Source organism: Etheostoma spectabile, chromosome 1 (assembly GCF_008692095.1).
Source record: "Etheostoma spectabile isolate EspeVRDwgs_2016 chromosome 1, UIUC_Espe_1.0, whole genome shotgun sequence".
In the NCBI taxonomy this organism is placed as follows: Eukaryota; Metazoa; Chordata; class Actinopteri; order Perciformes; family Percidae; genus Etheostoma; species Etheostoma spectabile.
The window spans coordinates 10,682,378-10,699,190 of NC_045733.1; the positions used below are offsets into that span (position 1 = coordinate 10,682,378).

The 16,813-nt window shown below is 39.4% G+C and overlaps 1 protein-coding gene across 35 annotated transcripts in view; it reads left to right on the forward strand.

The window, feature by feature from the left end:
- Positions 1-16,813, forward strand: part of madd (MAP-kinase activating death domain) — a 62,172-nt gene that overhangs the window by 41,827 nt on the left and 3,532 nt on the right. For 11 of the 35 annotated variants that reach the window (XM_032519349.1, XM_032519395.1, XM_032519512.1 and 8 more), the window contains 15 exons: positions 1,021-1,124; positions 1,607-1,690; positions 2,321-2,476; positions 2,812-2,932; positions 3,863-3,925; positions 5,353-5,473; positions 5,605-5,710; positions 5,813-5,923; positions 6,024-6,131; positions 6,311-6,475; positions 6,624-6,696; positions 8,312-8,418; positions 12,257-12,265; positions 13,213-13,282; positions 15,314-15,360. In XM_032519349.1, coding sequence (XP_032375240.1) covers positions 1,021-1,124; positions 1,607-1,690; positions 2,321-2,476; positions 2,812-2,932; positions 3,863-3,925; positions 5,353-5,473; positions 5,605-5,710; positions 5,813-5,923; positions 6,024-6,131; positions 6,311-6,475; positions 6,624-6,696; positions 8,312-8,418; positions 12,257-12,265; positions 13,213-13,282; positions 15,314-15,360 — 1,445 coding nt within the window. The remainder of the gene's footprint in view (positions 1-1,020; positions 1,125-1,606; positions 1,691-2,320; positions 2,477-2,811; positions 2,933-3,862; positions 3,926-5,352; positions 5,474-5,604; positions 5,711-5,812; positions 5,924-6,023; positions 6,132-6,310; positions 6,476-6,623; positions 6,697-8,311; positions 8,419-12,256; positions 12,266-13,212; positions 13,283-15,313; positions 15,361-16,813) is intronic. The other 24 variants (XM_032519372.1, XM_032519462.1, XM_032519489.1 and 21 more) reach the window with 9 other exon arrangements.

The following is a 16,813-nucleotide window of genomic DNA, read 5'->3' on the forward strand; positions in this document are numbered from 1 at the left end:
CCCCCCCCTGTCTACAGTTTAGGCAGGTAAATTATTTAATTCAAAAATATAAAAATAAAAATAAAATATTTTATGTTTATGTCCTTGTCATAAAGAAATATGGAGAATCTGTGTTATAGTTATTTGCTATTGGCTTAAGCTCAATGTAATTTTGTTTTCCAGTGTGTTTTTTCCCCCCCCTTGACACCATGCTTCAAGATGAGAAGAAATGAATACCTGCTGCCCTTTCCTACACTTTTTAACTGTTTTATTTTTTTCCTTTTTCAAGTGACCTGCTGTAAATTGTGTATTACAAGCCAATAGTCCCCATTTTAAGGTTGTTTTTTTTTTTAATGGTTTGCAAAAAAATTTATTGTCACAAAAAAACTGAAAAACAAGGAAGCCATCTCCTCTCTAGCTACCATCTCCTCTCGCATCTACCGAGGTGACAAATAATAAAGTACTAAATCGCACTTGAAACAGAAAATGTCTCCTTTACCGTCCACCAGTATGTCTGCATGCCTAACTGCCTGTGTCTGTTGGTTGTTTTTGTTGTAACTTGGAGCGCATTTGCAACATAGACTTGAGAATTAATGTCGCACTTGCAGTTTTGTTTTCATTTGTAGCTTTTTTCCCAGCTTTATGGCACTCTCTGCTTGTAACTCCTCTGTCTGCTCTTTGAAAAACATAATCTGTAACTGCTCAGTTAAGCACCAGTATTATGTACAGAAAGTTGTGAAAACATTTTAATGAACGTTTTCTTACCTCTTTAGATTAGATGTGTTATAGTCACATTGTACTTTTAGCTAGAGGCAGCTTAAAGTCTTTACTCTTTACAAACATGAACAAGGTAGTGTAGAACTGTTTGCTTTGCTGTGTCACGAGTGTAATGCAGTGTTTAAATGAAGGCTTTGGCACTTAAGATGGGCGTAGCATCAGTGTTGCTGTGCTGTGGTGGCTTTGAGCGAGGCGAGAGTAAGGCAAGAAGGTAATGCAGACCCAATCGTGAAAACATGCTGATAATCATGGTCTGTCCTTCAGGGTCTGATGGAGCAAAGCAGCAGCGCCCCCAAGTGATGGATGCAGAGGAGAAGAAATCCCAGATCAGTGCTGATAGTGGCCTCAGCGTCACATCTGGATCTCAGGTTTGTTCATGGAGTATTGCCGTGTTGTCAAGTAGAAAATTCTATTTATTTATAACTATCTTTTGAGATGCAAACAACTAACATAAACATAATATTAGTAAAATTCTCAGGGTTGCAAGCAAGGTTCAAAATTGGTCCAGCCACTCAATAGATTACTTTTGATTTTTTGGCAGGTGAGTTTAGCAAATCTACCAGCCATTGGCATATTTCACCAGCATTTGGCTTGTGGATATTGCTTATTTTGAACCCTGGCTGCAGGCTGTACACAAAAGAAGACATGTTTGAGACTGATCTTCAGTGTGACTGTTAGGTTTAAATGGTTATACTTTTACTTTGCCTTTCAGCCTTCAACAGGGAGCTTTTGGTCTGTGGTGTCGGTTTTTGAACTGCTAATGGGGTGAAGGACATTTTTTTTTTAATGTCTACTAATGAAGTGTATCAATGAATTCCCTTCTCTTTTTTTCTCCCCCTTGGGTTAATAGAAGAGCGACACAGAGTCTGGAAGGAGTTCAGAGCCACCAATCCTTACAAGAAGCACCAGCCAGGACTCGGAGGCCAGCACAGTGGTAGGGCACGCCCAACTCAGACATTATGCATTGGATCACCTCAAATGTGGACTGTAGATTTCAGGATGATATTTTTGGTTTAAACCTCATTCTTTGTCTTGTCATTTCCTTTCAAAAGTTGAAAATCAGTTGATTGCCAGTAGGTTATGGATTATTGCACATATTAGCATATGTAATCCTTTAACCCCTTAAGTTTACTGACCAGCCAGTGTCAGTCATCACAAACTTATGTGTGCAGCCAATTTTTTTTTAAACCATATCATTTGATTTTAAAATATAGTGGAGACCATAACATTTTCAAAGATACCAAATTTGTCAGGTGGGATTTTTAGGAATTGTGTAAGAAAACAAAGAAGCCCACACACTGTCCATCACTTGGACTCATTTTTTTGAAGATTTTTTGGTTTCTCAGACAGTCGTCGGACTTAGTTACATGGAGTTTTGTTTTTGAATGTTACAACCTTAATGAAAGGCAAGGTCTATATATATTTATATATATTTTTTATTTTTTGTTTTTTTTTGTACGTAATTAACTATGCCACTTTGGCTGGTTTTACACCAAACCTGTACCTAAAACATTTCTTATGTATTGTTCTTACACCATCTTTCCTACATCTGGATCTTTATTAGATAAGCAACAGCTCTGGAGAGACTCTGGGAGCTGACAGTGACCTGAGCAGCACAGCAGACAGCTTCGGTGGCAGAACTGCTGCTCATTTAGCTCAGTCCAGAGGGACTCTTTCTGACAGTGAGATTGAAACCAATCCAGCCACCAGCACTGTGTTTGTAAGTACAAAACTCAGTATGAGTAGATTATACCGTTCTTATATTAGATAATAGACAATTTAATTGTGAATGTACTCCAATTCCTTCCCACTTCAACTTTCCGCTACATGACCTAAGAGCATCATGTTGGACAGGAAGAAGTCTTAACATCACTTAAACAGTCCTTTTATGTGGACAACTGTCTGATACCTCTTCTCAGACTGGGTTGGGATAATTGTGATGCTATGATCAAAATAGGGCAAAAATAGATGCATCAATACTCAAACTACATTCAGCAGATGTTGGCTTACAAACATAAACCTTTCATATTGTTTTCAATGATCCTGTTTCCACAGGGAAAGACCCACACCCTGAAACAAACTGCAAAAGATCAAGTACCTACCATGGCAAAGGGGCCGCCTGCGCAGCCCATGGAGGACGTCAGTATGAGGATTTACCTTTGTGAAGGCCTGCTGGGTATGTTCTGCTCTCAGGTTTAGACTCTTGTCTAATAGTTAGGTCAATCAGCTGACATTTTGTCTTTCAAGAGAAGGTGTCCTTCCTGTGTTCTTTAGAGCACTGCATCGCTTTACTAACATCATCTGTGTTTGTCTATGAAAATCCTTTAAACCCAACAACCTTAAATATTCAATGCTACTTCCACTAATGTAACAAGAGTGTTGCTAGATGTTGTTAATTTCCGTAACCTTTCCCTCACTATTACTGGTGCAAGCTCTTGCATTGGTTTGCCTATTCATGTAACACTGAACTTTCACTAACCCATGACTGAGAGGAAAAAAGCAGAAGTCATACATGTGATTAGATAGAAGTGGTGTAATGTTAAATTGGTATTGTGAAACAGTGACTGAACATCAATAAAGGTGAAAGGTTTATACCCTGATGTCAAGTAATGCGAGGGTTCAGTTTTAAAAAGTGAAGAGGGAAGTAGTATTCAATGCAGTCTGAGATGTTTGGCAAAATTGATTTAAAAATATGTAGTTAAGGTGCATGTTTATGTGAAACTCAATTACCTTAAGTGACTAAAAATGAAATGGAAAAAGCATTCTGGTAAGTCATGACTGCATCTGCTGTAAATAATTAGTAGTATATTTAGCATTTAGCCCAAGTTAAAGTTTATACATAAATATGTAAATACATTAATCACTTAACGTCAGCCTCATCACCACACTGTAACAAGATTATTGCTCATCAACGTTCTGCGGTAAGCTATAAACTACACATTATTGATCCAAAGAGTGGTATATCTTTGTTTCTGTTTCTTGGATGTGGTTCTCTGCTTGCTCTGCTCTTGTTTTTGCCATTAAACCGACTCACCTCTCCGCCTAACCCCTCCTGCTCTCGCTGCTTTTCTTCCCTCCTGCTGCTCCTCCTGTGAAATTCTTCTAGGCCGCGATAAGAGCTCCGTTTGGGATCAACTAGAGGATGCTGCCATGGAAACCTTTTCTCTAAGTAGGGCTAATCTCTCTCCTTTGCACCCCCCTTTTTTAAGATAGAACTGGAAAATATAAGTATTTTCCGGCAGAATTTGGTCGCAATCTTCCTTTAGTGGGAAATCAAAGACATAAAAGACTCATTTGTTAAATTTTCATTTCTGCTTACTTACGTGTTCACCCAGATTTCAGACTAACTTTCATGTTGACTTGAAAAAAATGACTTGCTTGGTTGCTTATTTAAGTGCATGTTGCCTTCAAGTGCTCTCAAAAATGTAATTATGTGTTGAGCACACTCAAAGGAGCTACCAGCTGGTAAATAGGATTGGGAAATGTCAAGCATTCCAGTGTGTTACCGGGAAAACTAGGTACAATGAAACTGGCTCGTATTATACGTGAAATATTCTATTGCTCTTTTGCATCCTGTAAAAATGATTTGCGTTATTTACTTTATCCTTAAAATTGTTGACATTTAAGTTTTTATGTTTTCAATAATTTTGTGGCTATTTTCCACTTTATTTCTGAATTGAAGCTGGGGTAAGATTTGATTTGAAGTAGAGTGAGACCTCCTCCTGCAGCTCTCCCTCTCTGTCAGCCTTGAACTTTCACCAAAGTACATCTGATCAGTCACGGACTAAAGGCTGAAAACAGAGGGAGGAGGAGATGCAGAAATCTAGTTTCCTCTCAGAACACTTGAATTACAATCTGCTGAAAGGTTATTATGGATATTTTGACGCCAAAAATAAAGTGCCTACCACATCTTTTAAAACGATAGACTGCAAAATAAAAAATGGGATTTCAGCCGTCCATATTAACAGGTGATATCAGAAACGTTACACAGAGCAGCACTTAAAGGCATCAGACACCTCTGAATGTGCTATTTTGAATTGCTGCTTAAAAACAATTCAAGCAAAGGTTTTGTTAGACTTGTTCTGGTAGTTCCTGCTGTACAGAGTTATACTACAACATGTGTAATGTAATTATATGTAATTGAATTAGTCTAATTTGTCTTACTGTTGTTCCATGCATGACAAATACCTATGAACTGCTTGTTAATTTCTGAAAAGGGAGAACTACAGGAAATTGTTACATAAGCCGTACTTCATTACTTACTGAAAGCTTGTAGTAACTTACAAACGCGCTGTAGAAAGCGACATGAAAAATGCACACAGTTTAATATTTGGAAATCCAATTTGTATAGCAGATAGACATGAAATAAAGTCACAGAAGTCATTTTGGTCATAGTGTGTGTGTCAGAGACATCAGGGGCATGGACTTTGTTTTTTTATAAATAGAAAAAGTATTTAAATTTAAATTTGCTTGTATGGAATCTGTTCTTGTGGCTGCGTGTGTGCTGTTTGAATAGATCAGCTGTACATTTGTTGATGAATTTGTTAAGCTGTGCACATTTTAGGAGTTACATGTGTACTGTGTTGATGTGTCCAGGTAAGGAGCGCTCCACTCTGTGGGACCAGATGCAGTTCTGGGAGGACGCCTACTTAGATGCTGTGATGTTGGAGCGTGAGGGCATGGGTATGGACCAGGGACCTCAGGAGATGATCGAAAGGTTCAACATGGCTGACGCTTTATACGATCCGTCTACATACTTTATTCTCGGTTACTAGATAACTTTGTAATTATAATATATGAAACCTGGACTAGTTATACTTGCTTTTTGTGTTTTGTTTGTCAACACAGATACTTGTCACTAGGGGATCATGATCGCAAGCGTCTGGAGGATGACGAAGACAGACTCCTGGCCACCCTGCTCCACAACATGATTGCATTCATGCTAATGCTGAAAGTACGGGGGCCTGTTTTTTTTATCATTTGTTTATCTGTGCAAAGTTTCCTTTTTTTTTTGCCTCGAGACATCTCAACTTGGTGATGCTTTTTGTTTGTTTAGTTGAACAAAAATGACATCAAGAAGAAAGTGAGGCGTTTGATGGGAAAGTCCCACATTGGGCTCACATACAGCCAAGAGATCAATGAGATACTGGACAAACTCGCCAACATGGTGACTATCTGTCCTTAATTTTTATTTAGTTTACTTCAACTTCTATTTGCCCTTTGTAAATATTTGTATTAAACTCTATCTTTTTTTTTTTTTTTTTTAGAATGGCCGTGAGCTGGCCATCAGGCCCAGTGGAAGCCGTCACATCAAGAAGCAAACATTTGTCGTACATGCTGGCACTGATACCACAGGAGACATCTTTTTCATGGAGGTAGGACAAGTCTCTAATTCCTAATATATTACAACTGGTTTAAACAAATAAATAATTAATTATTAGTTTTTGTTAAATATAAAGTTATTTCAAAATGTCTGTAGCTTTCCCTAATGCTACTTATAGAGCATGTTGTAGCTTATTTTACTAATATTAAACTTGACTCGTCATTGTTCCAGGTTTGTGATGACTGTATAGTCCTGCGCAGCAACATCGGCACAGTTTACGAGCGCTGGTGGTACGAGAAGCTCATCAACATGACTTACTGCCCCAAGACCAAAGTGCTGTGTCTCTGGAGACGCAACGGCCAGGAGACGCAGCTCAACAAGTTCTTTACCAAAAAGGTAACCCCCCCCCCCCCTTTCTCTCTCTCTCTCTCTCTCCTCTCTCTCTCTCTCCTCTCTCTCTCTTCTCTCTGTGCATCCTGTACTTTTCTTCACTTCAGGAGAACATTGGTTAGACATTAAAATAACTTTCCTCTTTGCATTCTAGTGTCGTGAACTCTACTACTGTGTTAAAGACAGTATGGAAAGAGCTGCAGCAAGACAGCAAAGCATTAAACCAGGTATGGATCTCAAAAACAGCCGTCATCAGTTACTAGTCTTTTCTCAGGGATAACTGGGCGTCATTTATTTACTGTTTATTGTTGAGTAGGGGTGTAAGGCTTCATGGTCACCTGAGCAACAGGTAGAAATGCAGAAAATATTTAAAAATGAAACATGAAATAATCAATAGGTCAGTAATGCAACGTTATTACAAAATACAAACCCACATATTCTTAATAGGGCTGTTAAATGATGAAATATTTAATCGCATTATTGTTATAGTTAATCGCACATTTCTATTTATTTTAAATGTCCCATGATTTCTTTTTGTCCCATTATTTTTTTTTCTCATGTTAATGCTCTTAGTGGATCGGCTTGCTTTGTGCAAATGTTTTTTATTGAAAACAACATGGGTATATAGCCCATTGTAGTGTTCAATTTCACACGTAACATTCACATTTGGAGCTAATAATCTCTCACACAATGTAACGCTGTCCATCAATACAAGGGTGAGAATGATACTTTGACGAGGGGGGGCAGAGAATTCTCATCAGCTGTGTGCTTGGCCATCAAGTGGTATTTCAGACTGGACGTGCTGCGATGATAGCTCAGTTCACAACAAAACACACAGATCACTTTGGTCTTGTTAATGGAACATTTGGCAACTTTTAAAAAGTAAACTTTCCATTCAGAAAGTCATTAGCATCCATTTCAGCGTCGGGCGCTCGCCATCCACTCAAAACATAACGTTACTACTCTTGTTTTGTTTCCGGTCTAGCTAGATCCGGTGTGGTGTTGTAGTTTTTCTAACGTTACTAGTTGTTGCAACAGTATGTGAAAAAAAATTATTGACGCTGTTACAATGGGTTTGTGTTAACGCTGTTAATAACATGTTTAACTGACACAAATTCTTGAATATAATGTAAATGTAATTGACAGGATTTAACAACCCCAAAAGTTGCATACCGACCAGAACGTGGTGTAATAAACGGTTCCTATCCTTTTGAAAGTTGTTTTGTGCTGTGAATTTGACCGGGAAAAGTATAGTCAGTACTTTACTTGGATTTACTGACGTTATCTGTAGAACCTGTTGAAAGTCAGAGCAGTGTTCTTCACATCATGCTGCCATGCATGTCATCCATTTAATCATCTTTCGAGATTTTGCTCATCCGATGTTTTGGAGACTTGCTCTTTCTGTAAATCGGTCGCTATACTGTGTAACGAGATTAGATTTCTGAATTTTCACCCAAAATTACTGTCCAAATTTTAATTTATAATTGCCAACTTAGCCTTCTTAATTCTAAACTGGGAAAAAGGCAGAAAACTGAAAAGAAAACAACAACAAAAAAGTTGCAACTACAACCCCAAATCACAAAGATGCTGATTCCCACGAGACATTTTATCACGATTATCAATTTTTATTACGATGTCTGTTTGGCAAAATATGGGAGGTAATTTGCGGTGGAATTTTTTCCTGACAAATTACGGACATGGCAGATTTGCACACAAGATTAAGATCACAGCCGACCTCCTCTGAGCTTTTTTTTCCTTCCTGTCAGTCTGCTGGGATTTGAGGTTTCTTCGTGGGAATGTATTATCTGTACTTGCTCTAAACTCAGGTGTTGTTTCCCTCAGGTCCGGAGCTGGGCGGAGAGTTTCCTGTCCAGGACATGAAAACTGGTGAAGGTGGACTGCTGCAGGTCACACTGGAAGGGATCAACCTTAAATTCATGCACAGCCAGGTAAGAGAAACTGCTTCTCATCTCACACAAGGGCATGGAAAATGACCTCATCACTCCTGATGGTCAAAGGTTCATCCCGTCCTTCTGGCCACCTTTCTGCTCTTCACTCCTGTTTGCCTCATTTCCTTTCATCTCGTGGCTTCTTCCTCCATTGTAAAAAAAAAAAAAAAATCCTAGTCAAAATGTTAGCGATGACCAGTGGTGGAGGAAGTATTGGATCTCAGTACTTAAGTAGTAGAAAGTACAAATAACCAGAGACACATTTACTTTAGTAAAATTAGAAGTACCACAATGACAACCCTACGCAAAAGTAAAAAGTACCTGATTTTAAATGTACTTTAATTATTAAAAGTAAAAGTACTTGCATAACAAATTATTCTTTTAATGTCTTTATTTTAATGATAAAAAAAAACTGATCTGAGTGAAGCTCGACTTTGCGTTATTTCCCAGTCTCGGGACAGTGAATGCTGCACACACTCATCTAGCAAGAACACACAGGCTTGGACAACAAGTAGGCTATGTGTCTTCACAGCTAAGGAGGACAGGGAGTGTTTTAAGACAAATATACGGGTTGTATATTAACCCTATGTGAACGGAGGCTTCACATATGACCAAGCAGAGCATCGGGAGCCGCTGCTGGAGGCTTCCCTGTGGACTGCAAACGTGTGACGGTCAGGAAGCCGTTTTGTCGGGGGGTGGGAGTAGAAAGTATAGCTTACTGCTGCAAAATGTAACAAAGTATAAGTCAAAAGTACGCACTATTCATTCTACTTAAGTAAAGTACAGATACGTGAAAAATGGTACATACCACCACTGGCGATGACCGACAACATGTTTGATTGGCATTTGCCTGTACCTGATGTTTTCCTTAGAGGAAGAATTCCTGTTTGTGCTTTTGCTTTTTTGGATTTGCTTTTTTTCCAATTTGTGTTTTGTTTGTTTGTGCGTGAGTGTGTGTTTGTATGCATGCGCTTCCCAAAACAATATTGACACATCCTTCAACACAAGTTTCTTTTTGACATCCGTGGTGCTCCAACCTCATTGTTCATTTACTGTATGGGAGGAGATGAAGGCTTGTGTGTGTGTGTGTGGTGTGTGTGTGTGTGTGTGTGTGTGTGTGTGTGTGTGTGTTGTGTGTGTGTGTGTGTGTGTGTGTGTGTGTGTGTGTGTGTGTGTGTGTGGTGTGTGTGTGTGTGTGTGTGTGTGTGTTGTGCATCAGTGGTAAGACGGACAACCCTGAGCAAAGACTTTTCATTAATAATTGGCTATTTAATAGCAACTTTCACATTTAAGTTTGGACCCTTGAACATTGTCATGTGTTGTCTTCACGCCTGCACAGGTAGTAGTAGTCGGGGTTGGTATATTTCTTCAGGTTTGTTGGAGTGAAGCGGGGATTGAGTGTACTCAATGTACTCTTGTTGAGCAGTCTGAAGAACAGACCATGCTGAAAGATCAGAGACTCACTGCAGCCAACACACACATTATACATATTTAGGATCTTTAAATACAACAAAAATAAAAGACTGAGGTCGTACCAAGTAGCAAACGAGATCCTACATATTCCAACAGAATTCTCAACAAAAGTCAGTTCTAGTGGTATCTATCAGTTTTAGTTGAATTTAATTCAATTCAATTTTATTTATAGTATCAATTCATAACAAAACTTATCTTGCAACACTTACAGATAGAGTAAGTCTAGACCACACTCTATAAGTTCCCTCCAGAGTAAGCAACAGTGCTACAGTGGCGAAGAAAAACCTTTTAGGAAGAAACCTCAGACAGACCCAGGCTCTTATATTAAAACTCCAACCATATACAATAAAGGTGAATGGGATTTCATTTGTTGTGCTCACAGCTAAAAAAGAAGAAAAAAAAGGGTTTCAGCAGCAACAATGTCCTGGTTATTCTGAATAATCCTCAGACCACTTTCTACCAAACAAATATGTTCAACTGAAATATAAAAAAGCTTTATTTCCTGCTACAGCGCACATACCTGCTCTGTAAATAACCTGTACTAACCTCTGCTCTCCTCTGAGTGAAACTCAGTACCAAAAAAGACAGACAATTTTCCAGCTCATCGTGCGAATCAGCGACCTTTACTGTTTTGGTTTACTTTTTGCACTCTCATAGCGTTGCTTTCAGCTGCAGCAAGCCACCGTTGTCAGTGAACAAGCTCTAAAACCTCGCTGTCAAGCGCTAAACGGCAGACAGACACAGTTAGTGATTAGCTGGATATCTGACTCTTTAGCTGGTAGCATTTTGCAGCTAAAGAGTCAATTATTTCCCTCAGGAGTAGGTTGATAGCTTAGAAATCTAGACACACCCTGGCGACAGCAACTGTAATCTGCAAAAATAAAACGAATTCTGGTCAGGCCAATCACATCGCGTATAGAGTAGGTGGGCGGGCTTAATGTATGGACGGCACAGTTGCGACGGTTCTGCGTGAATTTTCTGCTACTTGAAAACCAAGAAGGTTGCTGCTGGCGAACAGCGGAAGTTTAATCTAACAACCAGCGCTGCTCTGGTTGGTTGTAACGCTGCCCTATTGCGCGCAGAGGGAATTTAAAAGACAACCATTTATCCCGCCCCCTCGGAATGAGCCCTGCCAATGGTGAGTTCCCAGACCCAACATCTTTATGTGGGACTGGCTTGTCAGGCTAGGTTGAGTGGAAAACGGAGCTAAAAGGAGAGTGAATATTGGACTTACATACATCTGTTGGCCAGAGACATCACTCCAAATGAATGATAATGTTGAATGATTATGTCAGTCATTGCAGGTTTTGATATACTTTTTAATTGCTGGGAGCATCATAAATAAAATCCCATAGTCTCTATTGTAAAACCTAAACTTAGTGCATAGCCAGACAAAATGTATTTGTATGCGTTGGGGGAACCAACCCTTTAGCCTGGATGTTGCTACACTCTGTTGCTGTTTTTTTTCTCGCTGCTTCTGCTTTTTGTACCTCAGGTTGTTTTTTTTTCCTGTTTTTTTTGGCTCAAGTTTAATTTTTGCTCTTCATATTGCAAGGGGTAGAGTGCCACGCTTGGAAAAGATTTTTCATTATCACACAAGCTCAATACAATTAACCCAAGACATGAGTTTCTCAAAGGTGCTCAATGTAGAACGCTGCATTTCTAGAAGAAATTATTTTTATTGGCAACTTTGCCTACAGTTGTGAGATTACGAGTCCTCGTAGATATGGTTTTTGAGTAAAACCATTTAACCACACCCTCAGCCGGAGCTTTATTCAGCACTGGATGCCATTTGGAAGACTTTTTTCCCCTATTTATTTTTAAATAAAATGGCTAAATTGAGCATTATAGTGAGTGAGCACTGGGTCTAGTCCTGAGTAGCTCTGCAGTGAGATAGTGTCAGAGGTGACATCCTACATGGTGGAGGGATTTACTGTCCATCAGTGACTGCCATCATACACTATATCTGTGCTGCTGTGTGAGCACGTGGTGTTGGTGCCAGCCCTTGTTGCTGGAGGAGGAGGCATGGAGGGCTCTGGGGGACTGAGATGTTTAAAGTCCAGGACAACAAAGGTGAATCCAGCTCTCAATACCCTAGTCACACCTCTAGTTCTCTTATTTTCTCTTCTATTTCCTAGTTTTGGGGGGCTGATTCCTCTTGCCAGGTTTATTTCTTTTTTTTTTTTTTTTTTTTCTTTTTTTTCCTTTTCATATTGGCTCTGGTAACTTTTTTGCTAGATTCCTGATTTGAATCCGTACGAGGCTCCCATGGTTAGCGCCCTCTTGGAGTGTCGTCGAGTGTTTGTGCTCTTCTGTCCGATAATAATCCAAACCATTTCTCTCCCATGCTCTCTCCCCCTGCAAGGAGCGGAAGGTACACAACCTCTGCTGTGTTTGCTTATTAGTAGTTTCTGGGTTTCTTTTTGTTTTTCTTCTATCTTTTACTACTATTTTGTTATTAATATTATTATTATTTTTACTGTTGTAGCTGTATGGCAAATCTAATTTTGTGTCCTTGTCTACATTTTTGTCTGAAACTTCCATGTATGCATCATATGGGCCATATTGCATCTTTGAGCATTATAAGAAATGTTTGTTTTTTCAACTACCTTTGCTGTTTTACATCCAAATATAACTACCATATTTTCCGGACTATAAGTCGCTCCGGTGTATAAGTTGCATCAGTCAAAAAATGCGTCATAAAGAGGGAGGAAACATATATAAGTTGCACTGGACTATAAGTCGCATTTTTATTTAGAAATTTACTTCACAAAACCCAATCATTTTTTCAGGGGTACAGGGGCAGCATTTAGTCACCAGCCTAAAGTGCCCTCTCGCGGCTGTAGACGGTAACGGTTACTCCTTGGTTCATGTCAGTCAGTATGAATTAACATTTAAAAACATGTTAAATTGTATATATTTTGAGCTGTAAGTCACACCTGACTATAAGTCGCAGGACCAGCCCAACTGTGAAAAAAAAGTGTGACTTATAGTCCGGAAAATTTGATATACATCCGACAGTTCTGAAATAGTTTAGAGCTTTGAGCAGACTAAATGCACTTCTCCTCATTTAACCGTTGCCCATTTATGCGTTTTGATCATGGAAACTTCTCATAGTGTGCTTTTCTTTTCTTTCGTCAGCTGTTAAAAGCTTGCACTCCATGTGTAGTTGTTTTATTTTGACCTTTCATACTGAATAAAACAAGTTTAACATGGTTAATTTTTGTTTCGTTTTAAATATGAAGTGTTTACTTTTCATCCAGTGTTGTTGAGTTAATAATGTTCTGTCTTGTTTTGTTTGTTTTGTTTGTTTGTTTTTAGGTTTTCATAGAGCTGAGTCACATTAAAAAGTGCAATACAGTGAAGGGAGTCTTTGTCCTGGAGGAATTTGGTAATTACACCATCTATTGATTCTAGGCCTGTACTCGGCACGGCAGTAACTCAGCTCCATGGCAAATGTGTTGACAAGAGCTAATGAGGGTTTCACTAAATTGGATGCTTGCTCACCTCGAGGACCGCAGAGACACTGACGTCTGTAGGGGATTACGTGAGTGATGAATTCTTCAGAGGACGTGGTTTTCTTTAATCGCATGGGTTGCGCCAAAGTTTGGAGCGAGAAACGTATCATTTAGTTGATAAAGAGGGATGGAGTTGTTGAGAGAAACGAGTGCAGTGTGAAACAGTAGTGTGAGGACAGAAAGTCTAGCTGCCTTTTGTCCATAATGTTCTATCTGACTATAGAAACTAAAACTTAAATATTTTGTCATAAGGACGTGATGTCCGTTCCAGGAGATAGATGGATGCTTAATTCAAAGTATGCATGAATGAGTCATTTCCAGCAACCCTTTAAATTGAATAGGTGAAATTGCGTAAAAGGATTTCATCATCAAGTTCCCATTTTAGAGAAAACCGAGAGCTTCTGATGTAAGTAACTATCGTGACAGCTAAAAGAGAAAGATACATCAAAGAAAAAAACATTAAAGGTTTAGTTTGCTGCTACTCTGAATTTTACATATCGTCTATAATCCCATGAACATATATACAATATCAATCTTAGTCCTTTGAGGATGTTTTGTGGTTCAGACTGCTTTTATGTTTTTGACGGTAGTGAGCAGGAGTTTAAATGGTTGGCTCATTATTTACATTTCTAGGGAAGTCCAAAAAGAGGACTGCCAGTCAGTGCAGTGATGTGATCATCAGGGGGTTGAAGTTGAGTGCCAGGCTGGGTTACTGTCGTGTCTCTGTGCTGCTTTTGTAATGTTGCCCTCATCTTTGCCACTATGAAAACCTTCATTCTCCAGCAGGTAAAGTGTTGTCACCTTTCTCCTTTCTTACTCACACTAAACTCCGTGCTGAATATTTTCCTCACTCAATCCTTTTCATTGATTCATTGTTTTCTTTTTCCTGTATTATGAGTTTTCCCCTCTGCTTCCTTCATCCCTTGCTTTTCATTTCGGAGATCACCCCAGACTCCCCATCTCTCATTTCTCTGGCAGTCTGCCTCTGAATCTCACCAAGTGGAGATCTTTGGTGGGACTGTTGTTCAGGATTTAACATTTCCCTGCCCCTTTTTTTATCTGTCCAGATCTCAGCCTCCTCATCTCTGCTATGGGTTCACAGTTACTAATGAAAAGTCAATCTGTCCTGTGGCCAGTGACCTGGTCCGGGGTCAAAGGAGTTTGGCCTCTTGTAGCTGCTTTTCTGTTATGTCTTTTAACTTTCAGTTCTTTGGGGTTGGAAAGAGTTGTGGGGGAAAGGACGATTGTCCTTTTTCTTGTGTTTTTCACATTGGGAACTTTACACTTTTTTGGGTATCACTTTACTTGACAGTATCTACATCAGAGTGATATGACCCCTCATGACAAAACCTAATGACACTTACTAAAAGAAGCGTTCTGTCATAAACGTTTAGGACTTGTTCATAATGTTTATGACACGTTCATGACAGTGTCATGTTACTTATGTAGATACCTTCAAGCAAAGTGAAACCCCTTTTTTGCAGTCTCTTAATAAGACGTTTGTGTTTTTATTTTTCCATTTTGTGGGCCATGAACGTCTCACCAACAATCACAAGTTCAAATTGAATCCCTTGCCTTCCCATAAACAGTTTATTCATTACACTGGACAAAAGCCTTTGATGGATCCTAAATCCGAGCATTGAATTAGTCAGAATATTAATATATTCCAACATAACCAATATCAATAGTAGACAATCCACTCTTACCCTCGTCACCCTCTCTATCTTAAGTTCGATGTACTCCTGACTGTTGTGGCAGACTCTTTTTGGCCCACATTCCATTTTACACCTTGTTGAACGTCCAACCCTGTGCCCTCCCCCTCTCCTCAAAAAGCTCTCAAGCATGAACTCATTAAGGTTCCTGCTGCCTTTGAATTCTCTGTTTTGTCTTTTGCACCGGCATAGTTCCTGAAACTAAAGAAGTGGTGATCCACAAGTACAAGACCCCCATGGTGAGTCCTCAGGTCTTCTGTCCGAGTCGAAACTCTTTACCCGTGCATGTAGAGTACCCGTCGCAAGGTGTGCCCGGTAGAAATGTTCCTCGCAAAATTTGACATTTGTATCTGTAACCATGACTGCTGTAGAGGTGCACTCTGATTCAGCCCCCCCTGGGAACACTAACATGAACCTAAGTCTGAAAACTGGAGCTCTAATCTCAGTGGAAGCATTTAACACATACTTTACGAGGTGTGAACTTAATCACGAAGAGTGCAGCAATTGGGCCCCATCTGGTCATTAAAGGTCCCATGACATGCTACTTTCTGGATGCTTTTATATAGACCTTAGTGGTCCCCTAATACTGTATCTGAAGTCTCTTTTATATAGACCTTAGTGGTCCCCTAATACTGTATCTGAAGTCTCTTTTATATAGACCTTAGTGGTCCCCTAATACTGTATCTGAAGTCTTTTATATAGACCTTAGTGGTCCCCTAATACTGTATCTGAAGTCTTTTATATACCCCTTAGTGGTCCCCTAATACTGTATCTGAAGTCTCTTTTATATAGACCTTAGTGGTCCCCTAATACTGTATCTGAAGTCTCTTTTATATAGACCTTAGTGGTCCCCTAATACTGTATCTGAAGTCTTTTATATACCCCTTAGTGGTCCCCTAATACTGTATCTGAAGTCTTTTATATAGACCTTAGTGGTCCCCTAATACTGTATCTGAAGTCTTTTATATACCCCTTAGTGGTCCCCTAATACTGTATCTGAAGTCTTTTATATAGACCTTAGTGGTCCCCTAATACTGTATCTGAAGTCTCTTTTATATAGACCTTAGTGGTCCCCTAATACTGTATCTGAAGTCTCTTTATATAGACCTTAGTGGTCCCCTAATACTGTATCTGAAGTCTTTTATATAGACCCTTAGTGGTCCCCTAATACTGTATCTGAAGTCTTTTATATACCCCTTAGTGGTCCCCTAATACTGTATCTGAAGTCTCTTTTATATAGACCTTAGTGGTCCCCTAATACTGTATCTGAAGTCTCTTTTATATAGACCTTAGTGGTCCCCTAATACTGTATCTGAAGTCTTTTATATACCCCTTAGTGGTCCCCTAATACTGTATCTGAAGTCTTTTATATAGACCTTAGTGGTCCCCTAATACTGTATCTGAAGTCTTTTATATACCCCTTAGTGGTCCCCTAATACTGTATCTGAAGTCTTTTATATAGACCTTAGTGGTCCCCTAATACTGTATCTGAAGTCTTTTATATAGACCTTAGTGGTCCCTAATATTGTATCTGAAGTCTCTTTTATATAGACCTTAGTGGTCCCCTAATACTGTTACTGAGGTCTTTTTCCCAAAATTCAGCCTTGGTACAGAATTAGCAGGATCCCCAGGGCTCGGTTTACACCTATCACCATTTCTAGCCACTGTGGGGCCTAGGCAGACTGGGGGAAC